The sequence below is a fragment of the Heterocephalus glaber genome, unplaced genomic scaffold (assembly GCF_053883595.1).
Source record: "Heterocephalus glaber isolate CG9 unplaced genomic scaffold, H.glaber_assembly_v1.0 deba00001608, whole genome shotgun sequence".
NCBI classification, from domain to species: domain Eukaryota; kingdom Metazoa; phylum Chordata; class Mammalia; order Rodentia; family Bathyergidae; genus Heterocephalus; species Heterocephalus glaber.
In genome coordinates this window covers 10461534-10475079 of record NW_028258379.1, presented here as the reverse complement: position 1 = coordinate 10475079, position 13546 = coordinate 10461534, and the positions used below count along the sequence as shown (strand labels likewise).

At 45.7% G+C, this 13546-nt stretch overlaps 1 protein-coding gene across 7 annotated transcripts in view; it reads right to left on the bottom strand.

The window, feature by feature from the left end:
- Susd6 (sushi domain containing 6) overlaps positions 1–13546 on the bottom strand; it is a 95840-nt gene that overhangs the window by 5022 nt on the left and 77272 nt on the right. For all 7 annotated transcript variants that reach the window (XM_004837318.4, XM_021247218.2, XM_087195318.1 and 4 more), the window contains 3 exons: positions 5476–5673; positions 4346–4484; positions 785–1206 (listed from right to left, as the gene is read on the bottom strand). In XM_004837318.4, the coding sequence (XP_004837375.1) occupies positions 785–1206; positions 4346–4484; positions 5476–5673 (759 nt within the window). The remainder of the gene's footprint in view (positions 1–784; positions 1207–4345; positions 4485–5475; positions 5674–13546) is intronic.

Sequence of the window (13546 nt, the reverse complement as noted above, 5' to 3'; positions counted from 1 at the left end):
TAGATTTAGTCTGTGTCCTGAACTGCACTGAGATTCCACTTGAAGATATTTTTTAAAGTGACAGAGCCAAGCCAGATTAAACTCTCCAGGCTCCCACAAAGACAGAAATGTCAGGAGGCAGAAATGTCATTCTATGGCCAGTTCACAACACATGAACTGGAGTCTCCTGGGAGGCAGGACAGCACTGAAGGTTTTGAAACCAGAGTCATCACTTCAAATCCCAGCTCAATCATTTACCAGTGGGCAATGATTTGTCCTCTTTGGGCCTCAGTTTTTCTAAACAGGGACAGTAACAAATAGCTACCATTCAAGATCACTGTGAGGATGAGCTGAGATAGTACACAGAAACTAAGGAGTGTCGTACTTGGCAGAGCCCTGCTTGCAATGATGTAGCTGCTCTGCGCCGAAGAAGAGACAGCTCCTGTTCTCTCTGTAATACAATCCAGGTCTCCTTGTCATTCCTGACCTTTCAGGAACATAAAATTTGTAAGTATAGGATAGCCCAACCGCCACTCAACTGTCCATCTTTTACTTAGCACTGTCCTGTGACCATGAATAGTGTCCAAGACTCCAAACTCTCAGTATTCACAGTGAAAAGTCTCTCTATTGAGAGCCCAAGGCCCCACCTGGTGCTCTGAAGGTGAAACTGTTTGGTAGGCTAATATCCTGGGTAATATCTTTCTTTGCCAAAAGCACACCAATTATTAGAAAGACCCACCATCCTTCCTCACTCCCGGCAAGGACTCCACACAGCTAACAATCCTGTTCATCACAGACCACTTACCATCTGTGTATTCCTCTGATGTGAGGGATAAAAGGCTTTGTATGTCGCTGTTCTCTGAATCTGTGGCTTCTTTGTGTGCTGGCCCGCTGCCCCCTGAGCCAGCCACCCAGGAAGAGGTGGCTGCCTGATGCACCATCACAGTCTCTGAAGCCCTGGAGCCCCAGGCTTCACACAGTCCTGACTGGCCGGGGGCCTCCTCCTCACCACCTGAAGAGGAGCAGGCCCCCTGGCTCTGCTGCTCCCTTAGCAGGCTCCTCCCACTGGGCCCAGCTCCTTCTGACAGCACGATGGGCACTCTGGGGTCTGCGGGTGGCATGGAGTGCCCGGAACTGCCATACACAGCTTCCTCATATGAAGGGAGTGCAACCTGCACCCCATCTACCATGATGGAGACCTGGTCCCCAGATACCCCCTGGTCACGCCTGGATGGGAAAAAAAGACAAAGAGACAATCAGAATGAGCACACAGATAAATAAATAAATACCATCATACCAACAAAAGCCACCTTTTCTTCTCTCCCTCTTGGACTGAGGTTGACCCCAGGGCCTTCACACATCCCAGCCTCTTTTTCATTATTTATTTTGAGAAAAGGTCTAAGTTGCTCAATTGTCCAAATTGGGTTCAAACGTGTGACCCTCCAGCCTAGGCCTCCCAGGATGCTGGGATTACAGGCATGTGCCACTACCCGAAGCTAAAAGCCATCATTTTGAGCATTTAACTGTGTGCCAGGCCCAGCACTAAGCGCTTTAAACACTTTGCCACACTGAATCCTCACCTGGCTCCTTTCAGATAAGGATTCAGTAAGAATGTAGATGCCCAGAAGTCAAGTAATTGCCACAGTCACAGAGCTGGTGAGGGGCAAGACCTAGGACTTGAATCCAGTTCCAGCTGCTTCCAGAGACTATGCCCTTAACTTGTGGGTACACAGGCACTGGGCTTCTGTGCCAAAGCTAAGAGCCTAGAGACCTAGAAATGGAACCATCCATTCAGCTCAGCTAGGGTAAGAAAACAAGAGGTGGTGGCATTCACCACGAATATGCTAAAAACCACTTCACTGTACACTTCCAATGGGAACTATGTGAGCCATATGAATTGTGTCTCCACGGAGCTGTTAGACAAAGGAGCAAGAGAGAGGCAAGCACATTATGGTCCCAAAATAGGATTCTGGACTGGAAGTCACATGAACAACATTTGTTCTTCTGACTCAATCACTTTGCTTAAAATTTCATAAACTTAAAAAAAAACTACATGAGGGCCGGGGATTTAGCTCAGTGGTTCTGCTGCCTGCTTGCAAGCGCAAGGTCCCGAGTTTGATCCCCGGTACCAAAAAAACTACGTCAATTATTACACAAGTACAGTCAAGAACATATAGACAATCAACATACAGCTCACTGGTTTGCTCCAAGTGACACTGGTGTAAGACTTCTAACCAGGTCAGGAATCTCACGCTGCTACACACTGACACCACCCTGAGCCTGTCCCGTCACTCCCGCCCCTCACTATCACCTACACAGAAACGACTCCTTTTGATTCACATTCTAACAGTTTACTACCTCAACATGAATCCTTTAGTGCTTCAGTTTAGTCCTGCACATTTCTGATCTACATATATGAATGAGATACATAATAAACGGGTGTGTGTTGACACAGTACACATCTCTGCTTCTTTTACTCCTTATGTAAGGTTTATTCCCACAGATACCTTTTGAGGATCATTTCTGTTACACACATACACACAACTTTCCTCATGAACCATGTGAAAGAAAGTAAGGTTAAGATACTATACAGATGTCCCTCAGCACTTCCACTCCTATATAACCCCAGCCTCCTTACACCCCGGAAATGTAACATTACAATCCATTGTATAATACAAGTTTCCAAAACCATCCCCAAAATGTATCTGCAGTCTTTGTTTTCATCCAGGATCCAATAAAGGGTCATGCAATGCATTTAGCTGTCTGGTCCCTTTTACCTCTGTTCATCTGAAACAGTCCACTAAAGTTTTTCTTTTATGACACTGGCATTTTTAGAAGACTCCAGGCCAGCTGTGGGATGCCCCACAATCTGGATGCATTTAACTGTTTCCTCAGGATTGGATTCAAGTCAATATTTGCCAAGAATACTACACAGGTGATGCTGTGTTCTTTTGGCTCATCACCCCAAGGCACATACAAGTCTACTGCCAGACCACATTACTGCTGGTCAGCTACTGTTAATAGCTCTTGCTGGGCATAGTGGTGCATGTCTGTAATCCCAGCACTCAGAAGGCTGAGGCAGGAGGATTGCTGCAAGTTGAAACCCAGCCTGGACTACATAATGAGACCCTGTCTCAAAAAAAAAAAAATCTTTCAAGTTCCTTACCTATACTTAGAGATAAAAATATGGGCTACCTGATACAAATAATGTACATACTGTGAGGATGAGAGAATGGTACTCTTAAGAAGTGCTCAGAGGTTTTGGGAAGGAAAAGAAACTTTGACAAGGTAGCAGAGAAAGCAGTGTATACACTCGCATGTGCTTACTTTTTGTTATTCAAAAACAATCTGTGTTGTTGTTTAAAAAGTAATAGAGGGGCCAGGGATTTAGCTCAGTGGTTTTGCCTCCTGCTGCGCAAGCACAAGGACCCGAGTTCGATCCCTGGTACCAAAAAAATAAAAATAAAAAGTAATAGATATACATGGTACAAAATTTAAGTGGGATCTATAATGAAAACCAATCTCCGTTCTACTCAAGTCAGGCAAAAAAGAATCAGGTGGTTACTTTTAACAGACTTACTAGTTACCTACAGGGGAAATGAAACTCCTTAACCTAGATGAAATACAGATTACATCAGTCTGACTTTATATGGAAGAGCTAGTTCTTTCAAGTAAATGAACCCCATCAAATTTTCTCTATTCTATTAACAACCTTTAAATATAACTGCACCTCCATCCCTTCAAACAAAACAAAACAAAACAAAAGGAAAAAATACAAATCTCACATACTATAGATCAGCGTGGCGAACCTATGGCACGTGTACCACAACCAGCTGTTTTATTATCATTGAAAGCTCTAAAAGGTTCACCATCACTAGTATAGATTAAATTGAGGCTGGTCCTTGTCTATAAGTTCCAAACCTGGAGCATTTTACAGAATTTGGGGTGGTTTTTTTTGCCCGCCGTGCATCCATGTATGTGTACTGGCATCACCTGAAGGTGCTTGTGAGCCCCATTACTGGGCCTCAGCCCTACAGCTTCAGATGATATGCACTCTGGCCTGGAAATATGCATTCCTAACAATTCCCAGGGATGCTGATGCTGCTGGAACCATAATCCAAGAAGCACTGATGAGAGGAAATGACAGGGCTTTGCAGCTGAACAGATCTGGGTTCAAATGTCAGCTCTACTAATGTATGCAAAGCAACGAGCATTGTACTACACACATCCAGGGCCCTCCCCCGCCCTTTCCCTAGGACACACAGACAGAGGAAGCTGTAGGCCTCCAACTTCCCCCAGCCAGGCAGAGGCGAGCCCCATAGTAATGCCTGCTGCCTGCCCCAAAGCAGCATGGCTCCAGGCTTACCTGCTGTGATGGAAAGACTTCAGCTTTGGCTGCAACAGCACAAACAGCACCACAAGGAGGAGGATGAGTGCCACGGAGCTGGCAGTGGAAGCCACAATGGACAGCGTGGGGACTCCAAGTGATGTGTGGGTTTCTTTGTCTATGGAAACAAGCCTCCATCAGAAGAATTTGATGTCCAGACATAAAACACAGGCCCCACAGCTGACGCAGTCAAATGCCCCCTGCCTGGTGCCACACAGAGGCATCCTACAGCAGGGCCTCTTCGGGAAAGCAGCGTAGAGCTGCATATGTACACACAGTGCTCTGGGAAAGGGACCACTTCCCTCTCCTGTTTCCTGAATAAAAAATTCCCCTCAACTCCAGCCTTTGAGGTCCATCTAACTAGATCTAACTCATTAACTCTGGAGATCTTATCTCTATAAACCACTCTGATCCCACCCCCAGTAACAGGCTGCTGAACTTAATGTTCACTAAAATGAACACATCATTCCACCACGAGTCCACCCATGTTTTTCCTCATGTGGTGGGATAATTTAGAAGTACTGGGCTGTAATAAGCCCACCCTAGTCCTGAAGCTATGGTTGTAGACCTCAGGTTGGTTCTCTTTTCTGGGGTGTCAGATGACCAGATGACACACACTTCCCTTCAGACAGCTGGATTTTCTTGTCATGTAAGACAGGAGGAAACAGGAGGGAAGAGGGGGCTTCTGTCCAGCTGGCCTGTAGCCCCATAACAAAACAATCCATTTCCATTCAAGGAAAAATGGAATGAAAGAGACACTAGGGAAGGTGTCAGCATTATGTTCATTGTAGTAGCAGAACACAGTCAAAGGTCACGAGCACTGGCTAGGCCAAGGAGATCCTAAACATCAAAGGGACTTGACACAGCATAGCAGATGCCTCAGTGAAGATATGGGAGGCCCTCAGTACCTCAGTGGAATACAATGGGACACACACCACCAACCTCAATGTCTTCCACAAAGACACAAAATCCTAAAGGAAGGGAGGCTGCAGGGCAAGCTGGCTATGCCACAGCACAGCCAAAGGTACTCGGCAGGAAGCACGCACCACTTCCCAGGAGGTGACAGAAAGCAGAATCCCAGAGCAACTCCTTCTGATTTGCAGACTGACCCTCATTGAGATGGCAGCTGATCTCCATGGCTGGCTTCCACTCGCCATTCTTACACGTCAGGTATTTGTAGTCCCCCTTCAACATGTAGCCTTCTGCACACAGGTATTCAATGACACTGCCTGCTGTCAGGGGGTCTCTGCAGGGTCGGGGGTGGCAGATGTAGCCACCATTTTCTGGCTCCGGGGGCAGGGGACACACTGCAAAGACAGAGAGGGTGGTGGTACCATGGTGAAACTTTCAGTGTTTCCACTTGACAACGCTGTTCTGAAAGACCTGGTGTGAAGGGCAAAGAGCCAACATTTAGAGCAGACAAAGCCTGGAATTCAGGCTGTCACTGATAGAAAGGGAAGTCTGGTCACTCACACCATTTCCTACCCCTTCCCTGACCATATCTCAGGAGAGCTGCCTCCATATTGAACAGGCAACTCTGACAATGTCTTTTTTTTTCGGTGGTGGTGGTACTGGGGATCAGACTCAGGACCTTGCGCTTGCAAGGCAGGCGTGGGGCCAATGAGCTAAATCCCAGTCCTCTCTGACAATGTCTTGAACCTACTGCAACTGTGACATGACTCTAAAAAAACTCCTAGCACAGTAAGTCAGAGTAAAAGGAGATAAAATACTGCCAGCCAGTGAGGGGCAAATATTAGGCTCGTTTCAGATATCAATGCCAGAAGGAATTCCATAGTAAAATAAAAATGTGTGTTCTCAGCCTCAGAGTGGATTTCTGGGAGGCTTCCCAAGTCCCTGGGTGCCTTTCATTCTCTGACTGGCAGTGACATCACTTGTCTCTATCTCATAGTAAGTCCCACATTTTTCACCCACCCAGGCAGGATGATCTGGTTTTAAAAGCACCTTCACCCCTTGTCTTATTTATTTGTCCCTACAACTCTGAGATAGAGTTTCTCCCCTTTGAAGTCAAGGACACCGAGGCCTACAAAAGCAGTGACTTAGCCAAGCTTACGAGCGGAAGAAGGCTCACCTGGGACCTGGATTCTATCCATCAGCAGGTGCCACTCCCATTCTGTGAGCTGAGGGGTTTATAAAGGATGTTATGGGTCAAGGCTATATCCCCTACACCTCTTCAGACTGGTCAGCTGGGGATGTGGCAAACAGGGACTGGGTTTGGTGGGGCTGTAGGGGAAGGCAGGGTGAGCAGGTTCCCAAGAACTTCAACTTTCCCAACACTTTCCAAATGTAAGATAGTCCAAGTTTTCCAAAGAAAATTCAATTTTGCTGATCATATCCTATTCACCACCCTGAGTATCACAAAGACATCTGTATGAGAATCAAAAACGGTCATTTTCTCTTACTCCCTCTAACAGGCCTGGAGCGACTGGTAGTCATGCTATAGTGCCTGGCTGTCCAAGATAAGGCACTGGCTCACTCCCATCTGCAAGCTCCACTGACTGCCCTTGGTCAGATGTGTCCTGAAGGACTCTCTCCAGCATCCACCTCCCTACACTCAAGAATGCTATAAAGCTGGCTGGGGTGGATACTAGGCCAGCAGAAAGGCACCCTGCCCTCATGCTGCATATCACTGAAGATGGGGAGACGACGCCATTTTCATTTCAATTTATTTATTCATTTGATGGTGGTGGGGATGAAAGCCAGGGCATCGCACATGCTAGGTACATGTTCTGCCACTGAGCTACACCCCTAGCCCTACCATTTGACAAAAACTGTTAATAAAGCCGGATGTGGTGACACATGCCTGTAATCTCACCACTTGGGAGCCTGAGGCAGGAGGATCATGAGTTCAAGGCAAGCTCAAATTGCACAGCCAGATCGTGTCTCAAAGAACAAAAAGCTTTTAACAACCAAGCTGGGTGCCAAGGGACCCAAAAGAGAAGTCTAGCAGTTTCTCTAAAACTAGATGATGAGCCCAAATAAGCCCCCTCACCTTACCCCAGTCCTCCTGAAAGACACAGTTCCAATCTGGCCACTTGGCTCCGAGTCCCACACTGGAGGCAAGCAGGGGCAAACACTCCTGGTGCTCTCAAGGCTGTGGCCAAGCAGTTCAGAGAGCTGGCCAGCAAACTGCTTTACACCTTCACGTTTCCTCTTTTGTTCAGGGCAGCAAGCCTGTCACAAACCTCAACTCCCCTCAATCTGTGTCTAATGGCTTCATTTCCCCGGCATAACTAATGCCAGGCACTCCAGGGTAGCTCCTGAAAGCAGGCAGAAGTGGCACACTGGGCCAGTGTGCTGCGGGGGCGGTCTGGGTCCGGTCTCTTCTTGGGAAGGAAGAGCTGCTGATTCTAAGACCACTCCTACTCTGCTGCATATTTCTGCCTGTAAAACCCACAAATCCACAGAACCTTAGAGTTACAGCCCAGAGGTAACCTAGCATTCATTTTAGAAGTGAGGAAAGTGAGGTCTACAAAGAAACAACTTGTAATTCAATTTAGTTTTGCTTTAACTGATATTTATTGATTACTCTGTATGGGGTCATGGTGTTACAGCTCTGAAGAAGGATAAAAAGATAAGTACCTCAGGTACTTGTAGCCAAATAGGGGTATGACAAACATATGCATACATTTAAAAAATCGTTTTCTTCACTGTGTCTAGGTTTTTGGTTTGGTTTAAGAATACTATTCCCTCCTTGGAGGTTATAAGCATACTCTACAATACTGTCTTGTAATGTTTTAAGGATTGGGTTTTACTTAAATACTTTTACCCGAAAAACCTCATGGGAAATGTACATACATGGTTAAAAAAAAAAAATCAAAAGGAAGGATGCAAAGTGAAAAGCCTCTCTCCCATGTTTTAGCCACTCAGCTACACTCTCCAAAGGCACTACACTGGCTTCTTCCACACTCTTTCAAAAAATTCTCCTGAAGATTTATTGCAATTCACATCAAAGAGTGTGACTCGTGCTTCAAGGGAGGAAGTCAAGAGCAGGAGACAATACATCTTGTGTGTGGGAGATCTGGGTGGCTAGGGAGGAAATGGCACCTCAGATGCGGCTCCATTTCATCAGGAAAGGAAGCGGCAATCTGAAGTAAATGCACTGAAGTAGGGAGGTGTAGGTCAAACGCAGAGAATACCACGTAGCCCAGTTTAGCTGAGATCATTAATAAGGAAAATTTGGCCCCCCAAGTTAAAAACTTGAACAGTGATGAAAACATTTTGTAGACATTCAAAGGGAAAGGAGCCACTGAAGGTTCTTAGAAGGTTAGCATTACAAGTGGAGCTGAGTTTAACAGACCAGAGGTAGGCCAAAGGTCGAGAGTCCCTTTAGATTACGTCAGCAGTACAGCAATCCTAGTATGGTAAAATAAACTCAAAACAACAACAAAAAAATGTTATGCTTATTCCAGAAGGTCACATAAAATAAACTGAATTATGGCAGGTTCAGCATCATGAGATGCCTCCCCGGTTTCAAGGAAGAAAATAAAGAGCTTAGAAGAAAGGATCAAAACATAAGTAAAGGAGGCAAGGTCATTTTCAGATCCTCTTCCCCAAAGAGCAGCATGGAAAAGTTCAGCTGAAGGCAGATGTGAGGTGGACCCTCTCAGTGAGCCTTGGGTTAACAGAAGGATGAGCAAAACCCACATAGCCAACAAAATCATCCAGGAGCTGCCAGAAGCCACTCTCCTGGGCAGATGCTGACAATCTGCACAGCAAGGTCATTCTCTGACAACTCCAAGTCTGCAGAGAGAATCTCAAGCTCTGATCATAATCAGAAAGGCAATAAAACATGTGACTTGACAATGCTACATACTTTTTAAAGGAGAGAAAGACCAAGCAGTTAACTTTACAGGGAAAATCCTCTAGCTCCTCTTTGCATTCCACTGTCTCCCACTCCCACAGGCAGTGGGCCTGCAGTGAGCACAGGCAGGGGGAGGGAATCCTTGGCCGGGGGCTCAGTAGGCATCCAGGCCAAGTCCAGCCAACCAGCTGAGGGTGCAAATGACCTTGGCAGGATCCCACCACCAGGATCTCAGCCTAACACACCCCTAAGAAGCCAACCACAACCCTTACTGGCTCTATTCTGTTTATGCGTTGTTGTTTTAGGGTCCAGTCTTTGAGGAAAAAAAGGCAAATTAAAACCAAAGAAACTTTTATAACACTTCATAAGGAGCACAGTAAAACAAGCTCCAAGAAAGGGCCCAAGGTCAAAGTGCTACATTTAACAAAGAAATAAACATTCAAGCCCCTTCAAAATAAGGTGTGGGGAGTCAGAGGCCCCATGCCTGGAGCCTCTGAGGGGTTAAAGAGTTGAGCAGAGGAGGCAGAGGACATTTAAGTATCTGGTGCATTCTCAGAAGACAACAGAAGAGCTCTCCAAACACAGAAACTGAGGGCTGTAGAAACTGCTGTCTCATGAGTTCACTCACAGGTCTGAAATAATGTAGCCTTACACTAAGATGTGTGAACATATGGGACCCAAGGGAGCAAGGAGAAACAGGTGCTTAGTGAAGGTGCTGAAAGCAAAGACAGTCAAGAGAAGCTTTCCTGGAATCCACCCACTGCATCAGCTACGCAGGTGTGAGCACAGTAGTTGAGGGGCTACGGGGGAATTCCAGAAAACAGAGCAGGCCCTCTCCATTCACGACCCCCTGGGAGGGCTCCAGGTAAGTGTGACAGAACCACACCCTCAAAGAGTGTAGGACCAAGAGGCGACACAGACACACATGCTGCCAACTCTAAAAGTCAGTCAAGGAGATGACACAAGCTGCTCAAAGGCAAGTTTTTCTATGAGCCTGGGGTGCCTTGAGCAGAGATAACCTCATTTGTCTGGCAACCAGACTGTGAGAGCCTGGAGCAAAGAAGAAAAACAGGAGCAAAAACTAAGTGGAGTGGGGCAGAAGGGATGGAGGGAAATCACAGATTAGTACAGTACTGTCCAGAGCAATGTAATGTAGGCACACAGGTAATTTTAAATTATCCTTTAATAAAAGGAAATGGGTAAAGTTAACTTTGATAATATTTTTATATAACACAACACAGGGTTACATTCTGATAAATCCACTGTAAAGTGAAAATATTAAGTTATGAGAAAAAAATGTGGAGGTTTCTCAAAAAATTAAAAATGGGACGACCATATGATCCAGTGATCTCTCTACCAGATACATATCCAAAAGAAATGAAATCAACATGTCAGAGACACTGGAACTCTCACGTTTACTGTAGCACCATTTACTGTAGCCAAGAAACAGAAATAACCTAAGTCTCCACCGGCTTGACAAGTGAATAAAGATAATGTACGTATCCACAATGGAATACTACTTAGCCATAAAAATGAAACCCTGTAATCTGCAACAACATGCACATGGAAACACAAAGCACTGTATTAAATGAAATAAGCCAAGCACTGAAAGACAAATACCACATGTTATCACTCATATTTAGAACCTACAAAAGTTGACCTCACAGAAGTTGAGAACAGAATAGTGGTTAGTAGAGGCTGGGGAGAGTAGAGGGGGAGAGAGGACAGGAAAGCTTGGTTGACAAGTAACAGTAGCCACTCCTTTAGGAGCTGTCCTTTGCAAGGTTACTTTACCTCCTTTGTCCACCATTCTAAATTCTAAAGAGAGGCAGCACCTAAATGATTAGGTCATTAACTGATAAATAATCTCTTTACATTTATAGAACCCAGAACATCTGGTGACCTTCAGATTACATCAGAGTATGTCATGCCCCTCCTTATTCTTTATTTTTGTGTACCAACTAACAGAAAGTATGTACATTGCAGAGGCTTAACTTACAAGAAAGTGACCTGTCCATCTAAAGAACTATAGGAATTAGCCCCAAGAGATCAAGGTCCACTGCAATATTCCAGAGATGGGGGTGACGGAGGAAGGAAGGGGAGGAGGGAGGGAGAGAGGGGGCAAAAGAGAGATTGACCCACCTGCCCCTTGGTGACATGTGCCCAGCATGTTCCCCAGTGTCACCTTGCTCACTGCTCCCTCAGCCTCTTTCCTCTCCCTGCAAGATCCCCTTTATGTATCTGAATATTCCAAGATGGCCTTTTGAGGAAACAATAGTTCCTTCCTCACTGTCCAGGACAGAAACCCTTGAATAAAACGGACTTGCTTCCTACCAATTCTTAGGTCTCAAGTATTGGCTTTTGAATGGTGAGCAGGTGGACCTGAGGCCCCCAAAAAATGGACACTATTTTACAGGTAAGACAGGAGAAATAAGTTCTGGTTTTCTATTGTACAGTAGCATGACTACAGACAATAATGATGTACTATATATTTCAAAAAAGCCTTAAAAAAGGATTTTGAATGTCTTTATTACAAAGAAATGATAAATGTTTGAAGAAATAGATTTGCTTATCCTGATTTGGACATTATACAATGTATGTATACGTGTATTGGAATATTGTGTGTTGTTCTGGTCATAAGACAAGGAAAACAGTAGCTACTGTAAACAGAGAGTACACTACTTGTCCAAGTACTCTTCTGAGTTCTATGTGAAGCAGGCATTCTATCTTCTCCTTTCCACAGATGAGAACAATAAGGCACAGATGAGTTAGGCGATTTGCCCCAGGACACAAGTATAAACGGCAGAGGTGGATTCAAAGGGCACAGCGGCTCCTAGGCTGCAGGTCTGGCTACTAAGTTAGGCTGGGCCTACTGAGGAGAGCAAGCCTCTAGGAAAACCTACTAGGTTTTCCTGTGGTTCATCCCTGATGCATGGCCTAGAGGTTGGAAACATTTAGCTATTTTGTACATAAAAGTAAAGTCATAATCTAGTATGAACTGTCCAATTCAAAGGGAAGCAATTTTCCCATAATAAATTAGAAAAAGTCTCCTAGGCAGACTGGAATTAGAGCATGCCAGACAAATACGAAGAGGGAGAAAAACTGACCATCTGATTATGGTGAAAGGTTTCTTCTGAGGCCTCCTTTAGAAAGCTCTATAACAACAGGTGATGCATACTGGCCATGTCAGGTTCTATTTCAAGCACTTTACATTTAAACTTGAAACTTTACACACACACACCCTACACATGTAAAATCTTGGCATGGTGCTCATGGCTATAATTCAGCACTCAAGAGGCTGATATAGGAGGATCTTGAGTTTGAGGCCAGCATGGACTACATAAAGTTCTCAGGCCAGCCTGGACTACATAGCAAGACCTGTCCTCAAAAAACTGAAAAAGAGGGAGAAAAAAACTATAAGAAATGTGCACTTACATTATACAAAAGAGCAAATAGAGTAAAAGAGATAAAAACAGTTACTCTAGGTCACCCAGCAGGTAAGTTGGCACACTTAGGACTGGAACCCAGGAAAGCCGACTTCATTGACTCCATGCCACTGGGCATATCACAGTGTCCTGGAATCCAGGTTCTCCTCCCACAACCTTAACCTGCCAAGGGAGCCTCAGTGGGCAGAAGTATAGTGACAAGGACAATCTGGGTATTGCCTGTGGACAATCATCTCCCTGGGCCTCAGTTTCAATACATGAAGGCAATGAACCAGAACCTTTTCAAAAATCTGTCAGAAGTTGGCTGGTGGCTGGCCTCATCACCTTTTGGATTCATTTGTAAATGTCCTACAACCATGTGGTTTCAAACTGAGCACAGGGCAGGAGGGCTGGAGAAGCCTCCTGCATGCACAGGCTCCCTCAACTGAGCAGATTCTTGCTGCAATCTGGTGGGAGCAGGAAAACAGGCAGGAGTCCAATTACTAAAGAGATACCCAGGGCTCCTTCTGCCCATGACTCTCCCAGACGTCTTTCGCCTTCCTGACCCTCAATCCGAACAGGCAAAAATCTAAGACAAGCTGCAGTGAGAGGGAAGAGAGGTGATTTCTCATGTCTTTCGCAACCTTCTTCTCGGGTGAGACAAACCTTCCCAGCAGTGAGACAGGAAGCCCATTGTCCAGCCAGGATCCCTTTGCTCATGAGAACTTCCCACACGCTGGGGGAGGGTCAGCCTGCCCTCCCTTAAGCCTTTCTGAGGGTGGGGCAGCGGCGCTGGGCTGGGAGAACACAGGAAGAAATACATCCTCCTCTGCCCTTCCCTCCCTCAGAGTTAGCCCCCCTCCCCCCAGCTCCCACTTCTATTACCCTAAAAGGCCCAGCCCAAGGTTGCTCTGGGACAGCAGCAACTGAAGG